The sequence below is a fragment of the Suillus subaureus genome (assembly GCF_016647635.1).
Source record: "Suillus subaureus strain MN1 chromosome Unknown BJ212scaffold_2, whole genome shotgun sequence".
NCBI lineage: Eukaryota > Fungi > Basidiomycota > Agaricomycetes > Boletales > Suillaceae > Suillus > Suillus subaureus.
The window spans coordinates 1922956-1944429 of NW_024538558.1; the positions used below are offsets into that span (position 1 = coordinate 1922956).

At 47.9% G+C, this 21474-nt stretch overlaps 10 protein-coding genes across 10 annotated transcripts; 5 read left to right on the plus strand and 5 right to left on the minus strand.

Moving 5' to 3' along the window:
- Nucleotides 1–1652: 1652 nt before the first annotated feature.
- On the plus strand, nt 1653–5450 carry BJ212DRAFT_1318251 (ATP-utilizing chromatin assembly and remodelling N-terminal-domain-containing protein). Its single transcript, XM_041334304.1, has 12 exons — nt 1653–1929; nt 1983–2158; nt 2216–2290; nt 2354–2381; nt 2437–2766; nt 2821–3089; nt 3139–3427; nt 3481–3811; nt 3861–4180; nt 4232–4856; nt 4912–5025; nt 5076–5450. The coding sequence occupies exons 1-12, from the start codon at nt 1799–1801 to the stop codon at nt 5199–5201; spliced, it is 2814 nt and encodes a 937-aa protein (XP_041199390.1). The 5' UTR covers nt 1653–1798; the 3' UTR covers nt 5202–5450.
- Nucleotides 5451–6776: 1326 nt separating this feature from the next.
- On the plus strand, nt 6777–8782 carry BJ212DRAFT_1260112 (transmembrane amino acid transporter protein-domain-containing protein; the record flags this gene model as incomplete). Its single annotated transcript, XM_041330089.1, has 10 exons — nt 6777–7103; nt 7150–7274; nt 7329–7463; nt 7516–7605; nt 7670–7880; nt 7938–8021; nt 8082–8156; nt 8209–8291; nt 8344–8371; nt 8423–8782. 10 exons carry the CDS (start codon nt 6777–6779, stop codon nt 8780–8782), a joined length of 1518 nt encoding a protein of 505 aa, XP_041199391.1.
- A 215-nt stretch (nt 8783–8997) lies between these two features.
- BJ212DRAFT_1318258 (initiation factor 3) lies at nt 8998–9996 on the minus strand (the record flags this gene model as incomplete). Its single annotated transcript, XM_041334305.1, has 5 exons — nt 9878–9996; nt 9722–9824; nt 9285–9667; nt 9099–9230; nt 8998–9040 (listed from the first exon to the last, which is right to left on the minus strand). Exons 1-5 carry the CDS (start codon nt 9948–9950, stop codon nt 9000–9002), a joined length of 732 nt encoding a protein of 243 aa, XP_041199392.1. The 5' UTR covers nt 9951–9996.
- BJ212DRAFT_1318260 (WD40 repeat-containing protein) lies at nt 9997–11846 on the plus strand. The gene is made up of 9 exons (XM_041334306.1): nt 9997–10088; nt 10145–10433; nt 10496–10659; nt 10710–10836; nt 10884–10986; nt 11033–11098; nt 11149–11402; nt 11453–11472; nt 11523–11846. Exons 2-9 carry the CDS (start codon nt 10151–10153, stop codon nt 11598–11600), a joined length of 1095 nt encoding a protein of 364 aa, XP_041199393.1. The 5' UTR covers nt 9997–10088; nt 10145–10150; the 3' UTR covers nt 11601–11846.
- Nucleotides 11847–13095: 1249 nt separating this feature from the next.
- Nucleotides 13096–14230, minus strand: BJ212DRAFT_1318267 (Fcf1-domain-containing protein). Its single transcript, XM_041334307.1, has 5 exons — nt 14114–14230; nt 13974–14063; nt 13770–13913; nt 13550–13704; nt 13096–13500 (listed from the first exon to the last, which is right to left on the minus strand). The coding sequence occupies exons 1-5, from the start codon at nt 14199–14201 to the stop codon at nt 13147–13149; spliced, it is 831 nt and encodes a 276-aa protein (XP_041199394.1). The 5' UTR covers nt 14202–14230; the 3' UTR covers nt 13096–13146.
- Nucleotides 14231–14414: 184 nt separating this feature from the next.
- Nucleotides 14415–15355, plus strand: BJ212DRAFT_1511301 (uncharacterized protein; the record flags this gene model as incomplete). The annotated part of the gene is made up of 6 exons (XM_041341647.1): nt 14415–14490; nt 14543–14627; nt 14676–14739; nt 14790–15029; nt 15079–15173; nt 15225–15355. Coding segments are annotated over 6 exons (681 nt in total), but the record flags the coding sequence as incomplete, so codon positions are not given.
- A 65-nt stretch (nt 15356–15420) lies between these two features.
- Nucleotides 15421–16042, minus strand: BJ212DRAFT_1475481 (uncharacterized protein; the record flags this gene model as incomplete). The annotated part of the gene is made up of 3 exons (XM_041339236.1): nt 15421–15529; nt 15577–15645; nt 15702–16042. The coding sequence occupies 3 exons, from the start codon at nt 16040–16042 to the stop codon at nt 15421–15423; spliced, it is 519 nt and encodes a 172-aa protein (XP_041199396.1).
- Nucleotides 16043–16105: 63 nt separating this feature from the next.
- On the plus strand, nt 16106–17487 carry BJ212DRAFT_326395 (uncharacterized protein). The gene is made up of 6 exons (XM_041342930.1): nt 16106–16366; nt 16427–16534; nt 16587–16686; nt 16738–16797; nt 16844–17069; nt 17124–17487. The coding sequence occupies exons 1-6, from the start codon at nt 16175–16177 to the stop codon at nt 17167–17169; spliced, it is 732 nt and encodes a 243-aa protein (XP_041199397.1). The 5' UTR covers nt 16106–16174; the 3' UTR covers nt 17170–17487.
- Nucleotides 17488–17748: 261 nt separating this feature from the next.
- BJ212DRAFT_1475483 (uncharacterized protein) lies at nt 17749–18797 on the minus strand (the record flags this gene model as incomplete). Its single annotated transcript, XM_041339237.1, has 5 exons — nt 17749–18188; nt 18245–18305; nt 18360–18539; nt 18587–18677; nt 18733–18797. The coding sequence occupies 5 exons, from the start codon at nt 18795–18797 to the stop codon at nt 17749–17751; spliced, it is 837 nt and encodes a 278-aa protein (XP_041199398.1).
- Nucleotides 18798–19275: 478 nt separating this feature from the next.
- On the minus strand, nt 19276–20834 carry BJ212DRAFT_1318285 (NADH-cytochrome b5 reductase). Its single transcript, XM_041334308.1, has 7 exons — nt 20497–20834; nt 20344–20425; nt 20129–20285; nt 19660–20074; nt 19579–19606; nt 19465–19525; nt 19276–19412 (listed from the first exon to the last, which is right to left on the minus strand). The coding sequence occupies exons 1-7, from the start codon at nt 20780–20782 to the stop codon at nt 19398–19400; spliced, it is 1044 nt and encodes a 347-aa protein (XP_041199399.1). The 5' UTR covers nt 20783–20834; the 3' UTR covers nt 19276–19397.
- Nucleotides 20835–21474: the final 640 nt, after the last annotated feature.

Genomic DNA, 21474 nt, shown 5'->3' on the forward strand with positions numbered 1-21474 from the left:
GTGGGTTACATCTTGCAGCCATTGTACATTAGTATTTCTCGGTAAGTATGGGATACTCTCTCAGTCTGTATGTCGTCAAAGGTTGACGAAACTTTCAAGTTGGAACTTAATGCCAGCGATGATGCTGTCATCATCAGCTATGAGCTGTTGATCATCATTTTGTCTGGATCCTAGTATCGGCGTAGTCAATCTTTCTACAAAACACGTATCTCGTCGTATGAAGATGACTTGGAGGCATGGTAATTGTCTGTATCTTTTATCTTCCAGGTGCGGACCCGCTCATGATGGTGCAGACTTGTCGCACCGTGAAGTTCATTCCAGGTTGTCCGACCGAATTTGACACAACTCTGGTCTGCTGCATCACCAGCTTCGTCGAGGGATCGATTCAATATTATTGCCGCCGTTGATATAGGTATGTAGTTTGGCTTTCGGCGACCTTGATTGTCCTTCCTATGGCATACCTACCCGCCGAATCACCGTGCTGGACCTAGCACTTCTGCCTAACATCACTCCAGCTTCAATTACCACAGAGATCATGGGAGATGTGCGGCGACAGATGTCACAGGGACAAGACCATACGCATTCGCCGGGATGTCATTCAAACGAATCCGTATCGACTTCTCATCCATTACCAGTCTCTCGTGCACAAACGACGGCGCGGTATACGGCTGTTTCCAGCCTTCACTGTATTAATAAGCAATAGCCTAATATTACCGTTCGTGCTTTTTCTTTGTTATGTCGCTGCTCTCTTCAGTTCTTCCGGCTAGCTCACTGAAGGAGCTGGTCGCTGAAGTGAGCACTATGCTGTATTCTCATTACCCAGTCGCATGACACAAGTTTCAGATCTTGGTGCTCGCGCATGCGTGGTATCTTACTATAGAGGACACGGCATCTCTAGTACTTCTTCGTCCGTAGTCGGAATATCCACTACTACCATCGATATCGTTTAGCATTGACCATTCCTCACTGGGGCTCTATCACTCTTATCGCGTGTGGTCATCAATACATGGTTCTCCTTCGTTGTGACGAGCAAGCAACTACCAAGTAGCCTAGTAACTTATTTTGTAGACACACTTCGTCAATTGTGACAGTCGGTACGCGTTTGACCACGTGCCGGGTCACGTGAATGTCAGCCACATTCCCTTGGATGTACTTGTGCTGAAGTGCACACAAGCATGAAACAAGTTAAATGAAAGTTCCTGCGGAGGAACGCTTAGAAGTGTCTTAATCGTGACAAGATTGCGGGGGAGTGCTTGTCAATAAATTGGCGTAGGGCAGGAACTACGTCTCGAGTCAAAGCAAAGATCACAAGAATGAGCCCAAGATCGGAAGACCGGGCGTCACGATTATACGCTGGTGTCGATGGGTAAAATTCATGGTATTTAGGGCACCCCATTGTCAACTGGCGCGAGAAAAAGATTGACCGCGTCTTTGGTGTTCAGCAGAAAGGCTCATGATGTTCGAGGTGCAAGCCTTGTGCGGTTCCCGTGACAAAACGACAGACGTAGTTGTACTTTCGTTAACGCTCAAGCAAAAGCCATTGATTCTGCTAAATACTGACTGTTGTTAACTTAATGAAACGCGACAGTCGTTAGAGAAAGGTTTAATGCTGAGTGTGTAGAAAAGACTTTGGTTGAAGTTGGCGTCTCTTGTGTAATAAGACGGAGGCAGAGATGCAAAAATGCACAGGGACCGCTACACGCATTCGTTCCCTCCCTAATAGCCACCCGCGGCCGCTCCCTCTTATTTCCCGCTTCCTGCCATCTTCACCCTCGTCCTCCAACAATCCTTCCTCACAATGCCAACATGCAGACGCAAACGTGTCGTCCTCACAGAACCATCCGAGACCCTTCTTCAGGCTGCAAAGTCCAACCCTAACAAGGAGGTCTATTATCTACAACAAACTGGCGAGATATTTGAAACTTATGAGTTTGTCAAACCTTTTATTTTTTCAATGTCTCCTACAACTATGTTCTCCTCAGGGCCTACGCTGCGAGGATGTCATTTTACAGGCTCAAGCAGTTCCAGTGCGAGGTCACAGGAAAGAGCGGCCTTGACTACTTTCAGGCGCTTGAAAGCGAACAACAGGAGGCACAAACTATGCACTCCAGGTTCCCCGAGCCTCTGAAAGCCGCTGTCCTCAAGGCTGTTCAATGGCGTGCGTCTTCTCTCAGTTCTGCCGGGCTCGAACGTTGATCATATATGTTGTCTGTAGAGGTCGTAGGTCGACTAGACCACCTCGTAGAAGCCGTCTTTGACCGGTTCAAGGACCGCTATTTTGTGGATGAGAGTAAGTTGGTCTGTTAACGTTAATTTACCCTGGTACTCATCCCATACTTTCACGCGACGTCAGAGGTGTTCGTTGACGCGCAAGGGGACAAGTTCGTGTATTACACCTTGAGGTTTCTACTCGGTAACTGACACGTATTTTTGCAGGTTCTACGCGAAAGTTGTGCAGGTGCATCCCCCGAAGACCAAGGGTGAAAGTGTCGGTGTCCCAGTCGAGAATCAAGCCTCATCTTCATCAGTGCCATCTCCACCTCACGAAATTTCTGATGATGACGCAGCTCAAATCCACAAGATTGGTGGAGACTTGAAGATCCCAGCGAAGGAAGCATTGGTCCGCGACGACCCCCTTAAGTACTCCTACAAGGTTCAGATACTCGAAGAGCAACACGAGAAGAGTCACGAGAAAGGAAAGGCTGCATCGAAAGACAAAGCTAAGTGGAGCGGTAGCTTCATGGATGTACAGTGTAGTGTCATGAGGTTTGTAGCCCTCATTAACCCAGCATGAACAAAACTGACCACGTCTTCTTGTAGCCGCGATCGTCTTGCATTCTCAAAGTCTATTCTTCGTCGCTTTATCCGTGACTGTGTTGATCGTGATGCTGCCGTCGCCTCGCCATGGACAGTAAAACCGGTCATCGCGAAGCACTATGGTGTCGACTCTGTAATGCCAGAGGAAACACGCAAAGGTGTCGAAGACATCAAACGTGGTGAGATTGATAAGCGTAAAAAGATATGGGAGGACAAGGAAGGACCACCAACCAAGAAGCAGAAAAAGATGACTGCTGCTCAGGAGGAAAGAGGTAACGTTTCTCTATCTTGGATAATACCTGGTGCTGATTACCGTAACAGTGAAAGCATTAGCTGTTGCGGCTGAAAAGCGAGAGCGCGAGGCTCGTGAAAAGGCAGAGCGTCAACAAAAGGCAAAAGAAGAGGCTGAGCGACTGGCTGCAGAGAAGAAGAAGAAGAAACCCATTCGCTACCCTACTGAAGATCTGGACGTTCGGCTCAATGACAAGGAGAAGAAAGCAGGTTTGAAGGTCAAAAAGCCGACACCGAGCAAATTGGGACTTCCGTTTGGCGAGAATCAGGGTACTTTTGAAGCATTTTTAACGTCATGGAATTTTCTGGTCATCTATGGGTGAGTGAACAATTGCAAATGGTTACATATAAATATTTAACAGTCTGTCGCAGACAACCTCTCCACTTGTCAACATTTACAATGGACGAATTTGAACATGCTTTGCGGCATTCCCTCGTAGACCCGCCTTGTGCACTACTAGGCGAGATTCACTCAACGCTCATTTATAACCTACGCACAGTGCCATTTACTCGGCATAGTGCCGTCCTGTCGTTGCTGCGTCTCCAAGATACACTTGAAGAAGACGACCGAGTGCTTGGTGTTTCAGTTGATGAGTTAGCTGGTGCCATGGCCGACGTGGGGAACAACTGGGAACGGATCCCCTTACGGCACACTGAGATGCGGGACGGGTGGGAGGAGGCTCTTCTTGGATGCCTGAAAGATGTAGAGTGATTTCAACCTATTGTTCATATTCAATGCTCATTTCTGATAGCATGCCACATTCGACAACTTTCCTCGCCTGCGAGAAGTCTTGACAAGATTACTATTTGCCCCGGAACCACACGCAGAAGTTTCGTCTTCATCGTCAAGTTCTCGTGTTTCAAGTCCTGCTGCAAACAACCTATCTGTTCAATCCTCACCCAGCGAGCGTTACTATGCGTTGCCTCCTGCGGATAGGATTGATATCCTTACTTTGATGTGCAATCTCGCCGTATCAAGCAAGGCAGTTCATTCCCATATGGAGTCATGCGAAGAGCAGCTAACTGCCCTTCGCAAGGAAAAAATAGAGATTGGCCGCCAGAAAAAGCAGTAGTGAGTTCGCTTTGGCGCACAGCGGTATCTCTATTTAACGTCCTTTTTCAGCACTGAGGAAATGAATTCCCTTGCCGGGGAAACAGAAGTGAAGGAACCCGTAACCAACGGCATCGTTCCAGATGAAGATACGATGATGCATGAGTCCAGTGATCTTTCGGACGTTCCTTCAGAAGATGGCTCGGAGACCGCATCTACTTCCAGTGCTCGCCAAAAGAGATCAGCGCGTCAGAAAGATCTTCGTCAGAAAGCCCACACTCAGGCACATGCGAAGCAACGAGAGCTCGCTCGCGCTCAGGCAGCCTCTGCGAAGCAAGCACTGGCAGAACATCGCAGACTTGATGAAGAGGTTAATAAGCTCGAGCGTCGATTAGAGGCAATTGAACGAGAGTTTAGGAAACTACTTGGTGCAGTGCGAATCAAACCATTGGGAAAGGACCGGTTCCATAATCGGATTTGGTGGTTCGACGGCATGGGATCCGCTTCTTTGCTGGGTAGTGGAGGCGTTGTCCAGTACGGAACTGGTCGAATCTTTATACAGGGCCCGAGCGAGATGGATTTGGAGTTGATGTTGAAGAGGGATGATGATGACTATGAAGCTAGGAGGCTTGAAGAAGAGGGGCCAGAGGGGATGCTGGCTCCATCCGAGTGGGCACAGTATGCCGAGCCCGAGGAGGTTATATCCTTTCGCTATTATTTTGTTGACCGTCGTTGACCTTCTGGCTTTGCAGCTTGACGAGTTCCTTGCTTGGCTGAACCCCAAGGGTGTCCGGGAACTAGCCCTGAAGAATTCATTCATAAAGTGGTGGAGTCATATCGCTCCTGGCATGCGCAAACGGATCTCTGTAGGTACTTGAGATCCCGACAACCACCGCTGTCTAATCACTATGAGCAGGATCTCAACATAAGTGCAAAGCTTCCTGAAGCCAGACGCAGCACCCGAACCAAATCTTCTGGTCACGACGTCTCTCGCGAGCCTTACATGATGTGGACAAATCGAAGAGCTGTTAACTCAGTATAACGTACGTATGTGCCGTCCCGTAAACATCTCATTCCTGTTGAGGTTGCGGCGGTGTTTACGCTCTTCAACCCTTGCCGTTCAGCATCATTGCAGTATTCAGATAAGTAGTGAAAGCGTGCGATGATGCACTCGGGAGAGCCTTTCGATGAACATAATAAAGCGCAGTTTGAGAGCAATCGAGAACTGCAAATATGTAACCTATATACAAACTGTATATGGTGCGAAAACAGAGTTCATGGTATCCTGTTATCAGTTGGATCTTGCCCAGTTCTTTCGAACAACTTTGATCAAACGAGTGATGGATGACCGAATTCATGGTACCCCGTTATCAGTCGGACCTTACTCAGTTCCTTCGAACCTTGAGCCAAGAGGACACCCTCACGGCATTCACATTGAAAAAACCCCAGACTCTACTCAACACGTTCACTTCAGCTTAGCGCGATATGACATGCCAGCACCTGCCACCATCTTGTCCTGATAGAAGGAACGACTGCCTTCCTTCTCTTAGTCTGCTTATAGTAGACTGAGGACAGCTAGGTCATCGGGGAGCATTGCATGTAAGTTGTAATATCATCGGCTTTCTTCGACTTTGTATCGAAATCACTATCGCCATTGAATTTGTCCGGATTCACCATACTATCAGGCTTCTTGAGCGCTCCACAGCGGAGATGATACGATGATTAGATTAGCTACCAAGTGAGCCTGGAGTAATTGAAAACACGAAAATTTCAAGTTTTTTGTGGCCTCCCACCTCCGGAGGGGGGTCACAATTATGCCTCCCCAGCATCCACCTTCGGACCATCCCAGACTATCCCAGGCCGGACAAGTCCCTAGTAGCGACAAATTCTACCCTCTCCTGAGGTGGAAATTTCGCAGGTGGACCGAGGGTAGTCCTTAGCAGGAATTATCAGGGGTCCTGAAGCCACCGCCATGAGCGCTTCGGACCATGTGTTTCGTCACCATCAATTGATCGATTTGATCAGTAACGTCAACTTTTAGTCTTTGAGTCGACTTTCCTATGGTGATCGCCAATATCATACATAGGGCTCGCCGGTTCGGCCGTCAGAAACGTTCATATGGAAGGGTCAATTGAATAAAATTTCCTGGAGTTGGTTCCTGACTAACATAAATCTGATCAACCCTTGAAGTCAGCTTTCGCCCGGATCTCCCGTGGACCCTAATTGTTCGATTATTCTGTCACTAGTATTTTCACGGCCGCGCGTCACCTTTGAAAGTTTATGCCCTTGTCATTGGACACATTATTGATATATAGCAAGCAGTGTCCTACATTCAGAGATGACGTCCTACACATCTGGTGCAGGAATACCCTTCACTTATGGCTCTGTGGCTAGTTCTTCAGGCAGCATGAGGGATGCTATCGCTTCATGTGAGTACTGAAACCGCTCCTACTGGTCTTCAGTCAGTCTCACTCCAAATGCAGACCGTCGCTCGCAATTCTTTGCCAGTTCAAATATACCATATAACGCTCACTTTTCTGACGAAGGGTCAGATGAAGAAGCTTGCTTTGGAGAAGACGACGAGGAAGGCGAGTTAACACCAATACCCAGGGATGACATGACAGAGTTGTGGGACTGGGACGAAGCGTCCCGTCCAGTCTTGCAACCTGCACGAACTTTTATCCCCCGACGGCCTGTTGATACACGGGAAATCACTGCTGCTGGTGGAAGTCAATTTGCCCAATCAACTACTGATGAAGCTGCTCCTTTACTCAAAGCATCTCCCACATCTTGTAATCAAATCAGTTATGGGGGGTCTGATCCAGATGCCTACGTAGGTGAAGAGTCACGCGGCCCAACAGATCGGTCTTTACTGCGGCGCAAGTCGTCAGCTACCCTGAAGAAACCACACAATTACGGAGGACAAAGTACCTACGGGCAGACAGTAGGTGTTGTTATTCAATCGCAAATGTCTCTACTAAGTGCGGCAGTTATTCAACAGTATCGCGATACTATTGGGCATAGGAATGCTATCCGAGCCCCTGGCCTTCGCATATGCTGGTTGGGTCGGTGGATCGGTTCTCATTGTATTTATGGGCTTCTTGAATTGCTATACGTCAGTTGAACTCGTATCATTTAACCATGTTCTCCCGCTCATCGCATACAACAGTGCTAAGATTCTTGCTGGTATCATCTTGGAGGACCCTCGTTTGAGGTCATACGCCGACATTGGTCGTAAGGCGTTTGGTCCAAAGTCAACTGCCCTGACCACGATTATGTTTTGTCTTGAACTTTTTGCCGTCGGGTCAGCGTGTTTTCTAAATGAGACTTGGTCACATTGTTTGACGTATCTTTAGCGTTGCTTTCGTCACTCTGGCAGCTGACTCCATGCACGAAGTCATGCCAGCGTATTCCTCAAACACGTTTAAAATCGCGTCCATAGTCGTGTAAGTGTTGCTTCCTGATGCTGCCAACACAATTCTCATGGTTCCTCGACCCTCTAAACGATAGATTGGTACCATTGGTTTTTCTACCGCTATCCATACTCTCTTATACCTCGATACTTGGCATCTGTTCGACGCTCCTCATCATTCTTGTCATTTTCATAGATGGATTTTCTAAGCCAGATGCTCCTGGTAGCCTCTGGAGTCCGGCCGCAACGTCTTGGGGGACTGACTCTATGACAGAGCTCGGAGTTGCTTTTGGCTTGTTAATGGCTGGCGTATGTCTCATCTTGCATGAGGTTACCGAGATATGTCACTCATTGTCAATGTTTTAGTTTTCTGGTCATGCTGTAATACCATCGTTGGCCCGTGACATGGTTGATCCTTCCGAGTTTAATAACATGATCAACTGGGCTTTCGTGAGTGGATTTGCTAATGCATTTTTAACTTGTTGTTCACCATTCCCCAATCCTCGTTAGGTCGTTACCACATTCATCTATGGAGTCATTGGTTATGCTGGGTACTTGATGTTCGGGCGAAACGTGAGCGACGAGGTGAGCCTTATAATCTCAACTTTTGGATGTCAACTCGAGACGGCGTATCTAGGTCAGTAAGGACCTCATGAGCACTCCTGGTTATAACTCATGGATCAATGAAATCGCACTATGGACGTTGGTGTCAACCCCTCTGTGAGTTTTGGAAACTCCCTTCCTTTCCTAGCATTGAAACTTTTGTGAACAGCACAAAATTTCCTCTCAGCACGCGGCCAGTGAGTGATACACACTCCTAGAGGACTCAGTACTGATGTGCTTCTGTCTAGCTCAACGTCATCCTCGAAATCATGCTCGGTATAGATAATCATACACCATTTCAGGGTGGTGTCAAACCCCAGCTGGACACTCAGCTTTCTACTGCTCGTCGACTTTTGAATCGCGCATTCTTCATTGTCGGCCGCATATCTGTCCCCGCGCTGTCTATTTTGGTGTCGATCCTCGTTCCGGAGTTTAGTTCCCTTATGGCCTTCCTTGGTTCATTCTCGGCCTTCATGATCTGCGTCATTGGTCCTATCTCAGCCAAGATTGCCCTTGAGGGAAGGTGTGGTTTGGTTGATATTTCATTGCTCACAATAGCCATTGTGATGGCAACTTGGGGGACGCTCGCTGCATTTTGGGCAGCGTGAAGTTCTCGTTGGTCTCGAGGAAATATTTTCTTGGTACTTTATTACTGCCCTTTGAACCTCAGGCTTCATATTGTTCTGACGTTTTACTTGCGTTTTCCGCCGTATCACGCAAATATGTACTATAGCCATCCGTATCGTCATCCAGTTGCGTCACATCCATCGACATCATATTAAGTGGGTAATGTACAATGTACACAAATATTGTCGTAGCAAGTCATCATTTGACCTGCACAGTATGTGAAATGACCTTGCTAAGCTCTACAAAAAATCAAATAGATTGACCGCGGTCCAAAAGTTGCAGCAAATAGAAACTCACGTGGAAGCTTGATATGTTCTTGAATGACGACTGATTCAATCTGATTGTCAGGGTTTGGCGGTATGCTGACCACGCCAGTCGATGAATCAAATGTCCATCGCTGTTTTGCGACCCAAACCTCTAGCTCCGGTCCTATAAACACAATATCAACAACTGGACAGAAGCAACACAATATTCATAACAAACCTGATAAATCCACATAGGTTCCCAGCCTCTCATTGCTGATCCGCGTGAAAGTAGCCTTTACTGATCGCGCGGCGACTTCCCGGATGGCATCTTCGAATCCTGCACACTCCACTGTATAATTCTCTCTTATAACCTCCAAATCATCAGACCGGTACAGGACCCAAAACGCAGAGAAACGACACTGGTGAAGAAGGTTATAGAGATTCATGAGGAGTGGCAGGAGCGTAGGCAATGGGTCGGGCTCGTCGAGCGTAGAATTTGGCGGCCGGTCGTCGAGGAGAGATATGCAGAGGTTGAAGTCTGGGAAAGGCTCTGCTGTAAGAGCTTTGAGGAGGATATTAATGACCACGTCGGGATTGAAGAGGTCAGGGTTGAATTGGTAGCTGTGACCGAGGTATCGATATTTGAGCTTCCAAGATGAATCAAAGAGAACTTACAGCTTCAAAATAGCCAGGTTGGCAAGGCAGTCATACTCCTCGCTACGGATCTGGTGATAGAGGTAATCCTCAAGAATACCGACATTTGATGGGTTGTAACGGTCTGAGATTGCATATGAGAGCCAGATCGATGGTGAAGAATTTGTAATCACCCACCAACACCAGATACTAGATTTTCAATAAGTTCCGTCCGTGAAGGAGGGGAAAGCCACGCTGTTGTTGCTGCCATCGCTGCGTTGTTTTTGAAGGATATGTGTAGCGGAAGAGCAAAAACTAAAAAGTCGATAGACCCCAGACACCGGGACTGAAATAGACTTTAGTTGATTGATCTAGAGTCTTCTTCGTACTACATAGTACATATGTGCAGGTACGTAGTACTGTCAGACTGAGGATCCATATTCTATTCACCCACCGACTTTCTAGTTACTCATGGCCGTCGAAGACAATTGTTCGATGAACGGGGCTAACGGAGACACCTCGCAAATTGATGCCGTCGTGTCAAATGAGAGCTCAGACGAAGGGGTCGAGGAAACAACTGAAGATCACCATCTTCCGAATGGGCGCATACAATCTACTCCTGTTCCAGATGCAACGATTCTCAAGACAAATAGATCGAGGCCACAATATGCAGTAAAGTACATTTTGAGCGGACACACTATGGCAATATCCTCCCTCAAGTTCAGTCCAGACGGTACTATGCTTGCTTCATCAGGTGCGCCTCTTTGCCCTACTAATTAGTTGCGCGTTGCCGACCCTGAAAACTTTGGAAGCAAGCCGCCGACAAACTGGTGAAGCTGTGGGATGCATACTCAGGAGAGATATTAAGAACTTTCGAAGGCCATACTGAGGGTGTTAACGATGTCGCCTGGTCCAACGATGGGGAATTTCTTGCCTCCGCATCGGACGATAAAAGTATCATACTTTGGAGCTTGGAGACGGTGCGCTGCCTCTACTTCGGTCCTGCCTGTCATTAAACTTTTTATTTCAGAATTCTGCTGTGAAAACCCTACTAGGGCACACAAATTTCGTCTTCTGCGTTAACTTCAATCCCAGGTCTAATCTTTTGGTCACCGGGGGATATGATGAAACTGTTCGCGTCTGGGACGTAGCAAGAGGTCTGTCGATTTGACTTGCTCACTGAATAGCAGCTGAACGTTACCAGGGAAATCTTTAAAGGTTCTTCCTGCCCACTCAGATCCTGTGACTGCTGTCAGTTTTAATCACGACGGAACGCTCATAGTCTCCTGCGCGATGGATGGACTAATGTAAGTACATCAGGCTATGGCGAGGTATTTCTCTGACGAAATCTAGACGAATTTGGGATGCTGAGTCCGGACAGTGTTTGAAGACTATTGTCGATGACGATAACCCTATATGGTGAAGGCTTTCCGTCATTCTTTCGCGTGGTACTGACTCGGTGCTCTCAGTTCACACGTCAAATTCTCTCCGAACTCGAAATTTATTCTATCAGCGACCCAGGACTCGACAATCAGACTTTGGGACTACCAGAAGACACGTTGCGTCAAAACATACACTGGTCACACCAACAGGACATATTGTCTGTTCACTTGCTTCAGTACCACTCAAGGATTATACGTAGTGAGTGGTAGCGAGGACGCAAAAATATATGTATGGGACTTGCAGAGTCGCGAAGTGCTACAGGTCCTTGAAGGCCACAGAGGTACATTTCTTTAGTTCCATTGTATTCAGTGGCTGATGTGGTTTGCGCAGATGCTGTCTTAGCAATTGCGGTAAGAAAAGCCTCGGCATAAGCTTGTCATAGACTGAATTCCTTGCTCAGACTCATCCTGTTCGTAACATCATGGCTTCTGCTTCAATGGAAAAAGACCTGACTATCAGGCTGTGGTATGATGAATGAGTTGCTCGTTCAGAATGCGTAGTTATAGGGAAGCTGGATCTCAAGGATTAATCGATCAAGATTGAAATAGGAACAATTTGACTTGGGCGGTCCACAAAATATTTAGTAAAAATAGTCTCTCAGCCAAAATGTGGGCTTAACAGAAATTTCAACTTGGGAAAGGATGGTGACCTGCTGTAAGTATAGCCTGTCAGCGGTGCACTTGACACTACCACAAAAAGGCGGGCTGTGGACCAGTGGCGTGTATGGGGTTGTTTAAACTCCGCTCCACAGTATATAAGCAAGGTGTCATCACCTTTAACGTCTTACCAACACTTACAATCTCCCTATACTCTCAACCTCAGGCGAGTCTTCGATCGCTAACTTTTACATGTATGCGAGGCTGACGATGAGTTTACAGAATGCAGATTTTTGTCAAGACCCTCACCGGCAAGACCATTACGTTAGAGGTCGAGTCTTCTGACACCATCGATAACGTTAAGGCCAAGATCCAAGACAAAGAGGGGTATGTACGCACTTCAGAGACTGAGACTCACAACTGACGGTTGTGCCGCAGTATTCCTCCCGACCAGCAGCGTCTCATCTTCGCTGGCAAGCAGCTTGAGGATGGCCGCACGCTGTCAGATTACAACATCCAGAAGGAGTCCACCCTTCACCTGGTCTTGCGTCTCCGCGGAGGCATGCAGATCTTCGTCAAGACCCTCACGGGTAAGACCATCACGTTGGAAGTTGAGTCCTCCGACACCATCGACAACGTGAAGGCGAAGATTCAGGACAAGGAAGGTATTCCTCCTGACCAACAACGCCTCATCTTTGCTGGAAAACAGTTGGAAGACGGCCGCACACTCTCTGATTACAACATTCAGAAGGAATCCACCCTTCACCTCGTACTGCGCCTCCGTGGTGGCATGCAGATCTTTGTCAAAACCCTCACGGGTAAGACCATCACCTTGGAGGTGGAATCATCCGACACCATCGACAACGTGAAGGCGAAGATTCAGGACAAGGAAGGCATTCCCCCTGATCAGCAACGCCTCATCTTTGCTGGAAAGCAGTTGGAAGATGGTCGCACGCTGTCAGATTACAACATCCAGAAGGAGTCCACCCTTCACCTGGTCTTGCGTCTCCGTGGAGGCATGCAGATCTTTGTTAAGACCCTCACAGGGAAGACCATCACTCTGGAGGTGGAGTCATCCGATACTATCGACAACGTGAAGGCAAAGATTCAGGACAAGGAAGGCATTCCTCCTGACCAGCAACGCCTTATCTTCGCAGGAAAGCAGTTGGAAGATGGTCGTACGCTCTCTGATTACAACATTCAGAAGGAGAGTACCCTTCACCTTGTTCTTCGTCTTCGTGGTGGTTGTTAGATTTGAGCGTTGTCATGGGATGCCCCTGATTACGAATATTGTATCATTACCCGCATACTTCACATGATACTTCGAATGTGTACGTGTTTCGCGCAGTGGAATAACAAGATTTGCAGAACCTTGATCTGAGGTCGACCTTGTTGGATGAATTATATCAAGATGATAACTAGTATGTGCTACGATGGTGAGGATGGAGCGGCAGGAGCCTTTCTACGTCTTTTCCTTGTCCTGGTCGAGGCATTGCTCTGAGCTGCATCGGTCATTTCTACATTATTTTCTTCACGCTTATCATCCTGAGAATCACGTTTCCGTTTTTGCCCTGGTAATTCAGCACTGCTCAAGGGGGCACCCGATGACTCGGCCTTAGTTTTTTGCGAAGGTCGGGCAGATGGTGCTGTATTTGGATTCTTTTTCTTCTTGACGCTCAGAGGATTGGGCCCCTTTGGACCCTTCCTCTTCTTTGGCACTGGTTTATCTCGGGGTACGGTCGCAAGCTCTGGGGCGGACGGACGAAGGGATTGCTCCTCAGCCTAGCAGCCACGTTAAGTTCAGACTTGATTGTATTTTGACGACTCCTACCAGTTCCTTGGCTTTCAGCGTAGCTTCACTCGGTGGCTCGAGTACCATGACTGCGCGATTTATGTGAACTACAGGTACCGCGGGTATGATGCGCAGTCCATTGCGCAGGGATTGCGATTGCGTGGCGATAACATACCGGTGCTTGTTAGTGTCTCCTTGGTGAGTAGGTACGGTGATCAGATCCTGTGTGGAGGGACCATGGGGATGAGACGGAGCGCACCTACTACGCTCGAGAGGCATTCATCTCCAGGGATAGCCTCTCGATGGTTGCATTTGCGGCGTTCAAACGTCTTTGCGAGGTCAACGGCAGGTTGCCGCACCTTTCCTTGGAGATACAGCTCGTGCATACAGCATTGCGTGATCACTGAAAACATACTTGTCAGACGTTTAGCAAACGACATTGCGGGCGTGCGAGAAGACTCACTCGGCTTCACATTTCCCTGGAGTACTGTAGAAAACTGTTTGATGAGATCCAGCTTGGCATCTATGGCTATTTGGCACATTTCTGAGTCTACTGTAGAAGGACTTAAGGTGATGCAATTGTTCATCACACTAAGGTCATACCGAGAATCTGGTAAGGCTGTCTGAATCCAAAAGACATGGAGTACAGATGCATTAGTTTGCGGTATGTCTTCGCCCGCTTTTGACGCATGGTTGGTTGATCTGCTGTTACAATGTCACATACATTTGCACATATTGATTTTGATTCGTTGTTTGGTGTTGTTGTCCAAAGGCTTCCGACGACTCACAGCCGCCGAGTGTTTGACGCGTCCATACTAATAATGAAGATGGTGCACACCCTTTCGTTGTTGGGCCTCCTCCTCTCGTGGTCAAGGCAAGTCCAATAGCTTCGTCTCCACTAATCGTCTTATTGTTTTTCTCCAGTGTCATATTTGCCGTGGAGTTGCACGGGTACATACAATGGAATAACCTGTGTCCTAGTGAGTCCTCCGTATGGAATGCGTGTCAAGCACTTCACATCGCAGTAACTAGACTACGGGGCGCTCGCATCTGCCAAGGTCCTTCTCGATGCAGGAAAGATGTCAGGTCGCGTAACACAGAATGGAAACTTTTCAATGTAAGGCTGCGTTTCACTAGAGCACGTTTCCACCTCGAACTTGCGTAGACTAGATGTTCCCCCAGGGACATATGTTCTGTCCGTACTATCCCATGATTACTCGTTTGACCATGTAGGCCCTCCCTCTGCGGTCTCGTACAGTGCTCATGAGACCCCACCTAGGTTCGAATAGATGTCTCTTCTTCCGAGCCCCTGCCAGAAGTCCGACCTTACATATTCGGCACTCCCCTCCTTGCGACGACCTCCTTTAGCCTTCCCTATCCAATTGTGCTGACCCCCCGCCACAAGAATAGATACTTCTCGCCTCGCGAATCCTTCAATCTTCTGGGGATGTTCCAGAGCCCAATGATGATGATCATGGCATTGACTGGCGTGTTGATGCTTGCAATGCCCTATATCATAGTGAGCTTGATGTGTGTGTGGTTTGATTTCCGGCCTCATGCTCGTGCAGAAACAATTGGACCCAGAAACACTCGACGGACTGAAAGGACGACAAGAGAAGGCTGCGAGTTTAGAGAATTCCATCCAGAGTGACGATCCCAGAAGGTACGTATCCGTTATATGCAATCCACGAGTTGACATGCCTATCTACAATAGGCTATCTGCTCTGCTCTCTTCTGGCGAGGAAACTAAAGCAAGCACACCTGTCGTTAAGTCCAATACGGGCCCTTCAACGCTTCAACAACGGAAAGGTGGCAAAGGCAACAAACGCCGATGATATATACTCCTGCATTTCTCTCATAGAGGGTTAGAAGCAGCTGTGGTTAGGATATGATGTATTACATGCGTGAAACTACGTTGGGCGACCTGGTGATCTAGGCCGTGAGCTAGACCGAGATGGTAGAATACCACCGGCCTTGCCAATTCCAGGGTAATCGAAGACGCAACGAAGCACCATATTCCTGTGGAGATTATAGAGCTAGAGATTTGATAATTAAACTGAGCAGACCTCTGTTTGAACCGAGCAACTATTGCCTGGGGATTCTGCAAGTAGGCATGGGATGACTCCATGCTCAAGCTGAGGAGGAAAAGTAAGGTCTCATCAAGTCGACTGGCAAAAAAGGAACCACTTACTGGTCGTCAGAAGTGGATACAACTTCTAAAACATACATATTATCATTCGTGCTGTGGTCCTCATTGACGCTAGCGCCAGGTGCCACAGACACCTTGATGCCTGTCACAGCCATATGACTAGAAGTGCTCCGGACCGTTGGTATGTCTCCTTTCGCTGGATCATGATTTAACACAAGGACATGCTCGTCAGGATGACGCGACAACAGCACCAAAGGCGAGTCATCCGCATAGCGATATTCTACGTTTGCATGCGCGAGGGAGTTGGAACTAAGACCTGAGCTGTGCTGAAGAGACGAATGAGACACCAAGAGATAGTGGGGTGGTTCCGTAGAAGTCGTCATGTAAGTTCCAGCAACGTCCTAAGTAATGGCAAGCTATATGAGTATTGAATCGCATTTTACGTAATACAAAGCAATGTGCAAGGCCACCGTGACTGCAACTTGTGCAAGTTCGACACTTGTACACGTCTTTGAATGCGAAAACTATCACTTCGAGCACGGGCTTGGATATCTGACATCTGTTACGCACTCCTTGTTCTCGTCACTGGTTGTTTCTTTGCCATATCAGGTGCCTTGTTGTTGTCACAGGCCATCCGAACTTCACCTATCAGGTCTTGGACAAACAACTGGGATGCTGTGATCATTGCAGCAACATACTTACTTGTGGTAAGCTTTGTTTGCGAAATGTAGGTAACTTTCATGATGGCACCGTTCAATTGTCTGTAGTGCATCATATCCATCGCCCTCTGTGTGAAACGGCGAGTTACGGTGCGTCGCCGATTGCAGAGGATTGCGAAAACGCACCATTCGATCGTTAGGAAGGAAGTTCCTCAGGTGAGTCATGCCGAGCTTTCAGATGTAGGCGTGCGCTCTAAATATCCGTAAGCCCGTTCATGAGTATATTTCACAAGAATTTGCGCGTTCTTGTTTGGTGTCATATGAATCACAGCCATGCAACACAGTTCATAGTGGGTGGGGTAGACCAGGTAAGCATGGGATCAGGTTCTTCTGATCACGGGTTTCCAAACGCACGGCAGGCACTAGACTCAGCGGTATTCGTTTTCGACGCGCTCTTCTTGATACGATCGCGGAAATTGGTGAGCAACACTACTTCTGCACATTATGTGGTTTTGATCTGGTCAGACGCCCGAACGCGTCTCGTTATACCCAGTCATCCAGATTTGAAGCCCCATGCACGCATGCTGCATCATTTCAGGTTTCTTCTGCCACTCCTGCCAAAGGATGAAGAAGGCCTCTCGGAATTACATTACTACGATTCAGCCATACAACTTGCCCGAACGGTGGATAGGGAACCGACGGAAGAAGAATACCAGCGGGGAATGGATGCTGTTGCTTCCATTCTACAGATGTGCGTATCATTTCAGTGTTTGTCTAGAAACGCTGTACTGACCGTCGCAAACAGGTTGCGGGAGTGCAGGTCCGAGATGCTGGAAGACTCCAGGATATAAATGAATAGCGTGATGTCATGAAGGCCACGTCCTAGATGACATCTAGAGTCGATCCACATCCGCGAACTCCCTTTTCATAACATCTGCCATATCTAAATAGCATGCACGCAAGTACTTCCAAGTCTATCCACCTGCCACCCGATTTATCCAAACGGTAATAAACCTTCGCAGGGTAGTCGCCATCAACGAGAGAACATCCCTGAATGGTGCAGGCAGGCCACAGTAGTAATATATCCTCGATATCATCTCATGTATCACTGATTTTTTGAAGGCTTGGTATGGTCTCCTAGGTGAGAAATGACATAGCGAGCTTTACCATATAGTTGCGATTCTTCGCAGTATCACTGATGCTCGTTTCCATCATATACCTGTGTGCTGTTGGTAAATTTCCGCGTAAATGATGATCATGTTTCATGACAGCATGATAGTAAACGCGGAGCGCGGTTGAGCTTACCGCTGCATATAGTGAGATTTCTACCCATCGATCAAAGACTACTCCTCTGCAAGTAATATATAGAAAATAACGTATACGATTTCTCGTCACTACATGTATCTGGTCGATTTATGATCGATACGCATTTAATGTAGTCCATTGGCGTACACCTCCTGCCAACTCTTCCGCCCACTCCATGCTGTCCAGTATGACTCGACTTTTTCAGGAGTTGGCTTACCCAGCTCCTTCTCAATGGCACGCACACCATCTTTCCCCGGGTCTCCTCCACCAGCAACGAAGACAATGCGCGCCAGCCAGGCTGCAAGATGGAAGTCATCTTCACCAGGTTTGTCACCTCCAAGGAAACCGCTCTCCGGGAGGATGCTAGGGAGTTCTTCCAGAATGAAGGTCTTCAAGGTATCCCAGTGGGCCCTAGAATACTCGAAGAAGCTGTTCTTGACGTTCTCTGGTGCCTTGGCTTGGTAGATCGACAGAACCCTGCCGTTCTCAGCGATCTTTGCGTCATAAAACTCTCGGTGGTTAGTGCTCTGGGAGGCTCCTGAGTGCTTTGCCAATGCGTTCTGACCTAGAACAGATGAGGTGGGTTATTAGTAGACACAGGGGTAGCGCTGCGGTACTCACGGTTTTGTATGAACATCATAGAAAATCCAGACGCTTTACTTCGTAGTTCGTCCTCGTCACGCTGAAGTAAAATGTGTCAATGAGGTATACTCTATTTGCTTGCAATGCGTCTTACAGCTGACAGCATGGGAAAGTTTGGGTCGTACTGCTCTTCATGAATTTTGCTGATGAAGTCAGTTCCGGGGGTAACAGCGACACGGTTACTAGCATGGGCCACAAGGTACGATGTCACCTCAGCAGCACTGTTGTATGCCTTCCCTCCGGCTTCAAGGGTTGGTAATGTCCCTTTGGGATTCTGATAGAGTGGTAAGCGGTCAATATTTCCATTGGACGAAAACGTACGATCTTCAGGAACGCAGGAGCGAAGTTCTCGCCCTCCACAAGGTTTACGACCTTCTTCTCGATATCATCGCTAGCATATCCCAACTCGATCCTAGGATGGCATTAGCGTTGCTTGGACATGACATATCAGGTAAGTTGAAACTCACAAGGCAAGCTCTGGGACGGCAGCCCAGACGGAAGGACCGAATATGTAGAGGATGGGTTTGGACATTTGGTAATGTAAAGATAGATGTCAAGTTAGAATAGTACGAGAGAGAGCCGGGTACTGAGGATGCTGGTGGACTCAGGGAACGGTACCATCTTCTTATAATATTGGTCAGTCTGAAACGTGACGGACAGGCAAGTAACAAGTTACAGTAGTGATTAGGAATCACGAGCTCTGTAAGCTGGGTCTGGTTTAATATCTGACCGAAGCACTGCTGGAGCTGAGCACCAAGCACTGGCGCTGACAGGCTAAGGTATCAAGGGGTCAGGCTGCATCACGGCGGTGCAACGTGGTTTCGCCTCGGTTCAGAGTGTCATGTAGTCCGGCGAACCCAAATTCTCACTGCAGAGCTGACCGTCGTGGAACCTTCGAACTACTTCACCTGTAGCTACCTGAACTCGTTAGGACACAGGAGATTAGAACTTATTCAAATGCAGGCCGATGTCCTCTGTGGTTACGGAGTAGTCACCGACTGTGCCTTTCGTCAGATGAAGTGTTTGCTCCTAAACCGCGCTTCAATCGACGTCCCGCTAGGTATCAGACCAAATGCCAATTATATTAGTTCGATTACATTGCCAACTCTACTCGAGGCAAACCAAGATATATTTAGAAAGCAAAAATCTGCAGTGACGTTAGCAGATCGAACATCGGCGTTTGAGAGTGGCTTAATTACCTGGTCCTCCAATTTGCTGATTGTGCGAGGAGCAGGGTAATTGAGCTCCGCAAGGTGTTTTCTATAAAGCATTTGTTAATAGGTTGCTCAAATTCAATTACCAATTGCACCTACTTCATGGCAGTAATCATCGGCGGTGGACCTGCGTGAGAATCATCAGCTCTTGTAACTTGTCGGAATGAACACCTGACTGACCGCACATAAGAACCTTGATATCGTGATTTGACGAAGGCATGTGTTTTTCGATCTGGTCCTTGGTTACGAAACCCGTACCACCATTCCAACCTTGCGGAGGATTGTTGAGTACATAGTAAACCTGGAATCGCCTGGGGTGGGCCGCAGTGAGAGCATCGAGCTCCTTCTTAAGAAGAATATCCTCAAAGTTGACATTGGCGTAGATGAGGCTGAGCCTCGTCTTGTCCTCGGAGTTTTTCAAGGCAGCACGGATGATCTGTAACATGGGAGTAATACCGGTACCACCCGCAATCATACCGATCTCGCGAGACAGCGTGGGGGTATACTTGAAAGCACCCTTCGGACCACGAATGCGGACCTTGTCGCCAATCTTAAGAAGAGAGACGTAGCGCGAAATGTTGCCCTTTTCATATGACTGCAGCCCCAATAAGAATGGTTAGTCAAGTCCCAAGTGGAAACGGCGACTTACTTTGATGAGAAGGTCGAAGTGGCCGAGGTTGTCATCGCTGCTAGTCGGGGTATAGCTACGCATGACGTCCTTTCCGTTGATCTCTGCAGAGACCGAAATGTGCTGCCCAATGGGCAGGCCAAGGACATCCTGCGGGTGAGGCAGGGCAAACCGGTAGCTAAGCGGCCACAGCGGTCATTCAATGGTTAGCATGAAGGACATGCAATTGAACGCACATGGCGGTATTGGGCGATATGGCGATCTTTTCCTTGAGTGAGAACTCTTGCCAAACCTGAGGGTTCAGTACTGGCTTTCGTTCTACATTAGAAACGCGTTAGCGGAAAGACGTGCCGAAGAGGATGAAACGGTCATCCAGACCAGGAACGCACTCGACGAAGAGCCGAACTTGACGAAGATGAACACGCTGCTGGCCACCGCCAGTGCCAAAGCGATCACTTGTGTATACGAACTGTCGATTCCGAACGCCATTACAGTGCTGCTGGTATTGTCAGGGAACTGACTGGTATCGATTTTCGGTTCTAATCCAATAAGTATGAGTCGTGAGACGTCGTAACCAGCTTCTCTTAGCTTTGCTCGCAACCAGTGAAAGCTAAGTACAAGGACAGCCAACGTTGAAAGGAAAGAGACGGCAAATAGAGCTTGCTGGCAGTTCATGTTAATGTTTCATAAGCACCACGTCACCCACGTACGACTTTTGAGAAAATACGTACAAGGCAAAGACCGAGTCTTAGTTTACTTTCAAGTTGTTTCATCATGATCATAGTAACCTAGCTAGCTCATAAAATGCTTAACCAGACTTGTCCTGGGCCTATATTTAGGTGGTTTCTCTGCGCACAAGCTACGCACTCGAGTCTCATATCAATAGTGAACTAAGCCTTGAAGATACTGGTAATGGCGATATTCGATACTTGTCAGCATCTGCCACGCATTATCTTCGAGCACTAGGGAAAGGATTTATAGTATTACTTAGTATCCTGGTGAAATTTTGCGTGCATCAAGTGTGGTCCGAACGAACTTGAGATTCAAAACTTGGGAGTAAGGGAACGGTGTGAGTCAAGAATTCCTGGGGTATAGGGTAATAACTTAATGGTTGTTTTGAACTCGAGAGGATTGTCATGCAGGTCCGAGGACTGGAGCTGACATGCCAGCCGACTTGAACGGCTGGCACGGGAAGTGGCAACGAGGCGGAAGTAATAGTGGTCTGAAGAGAAAGTTGACGGTGCAAGTTTCGAGTCTTTTTGAGACCCTTCAAATAACACCAAAAATGGCGTGCCCTGTGGGATCACCGGCTCTCGTCAAGATAGGCTTATATTGATTGCATTGTCGGTATTCTTTATCTGCAGTGG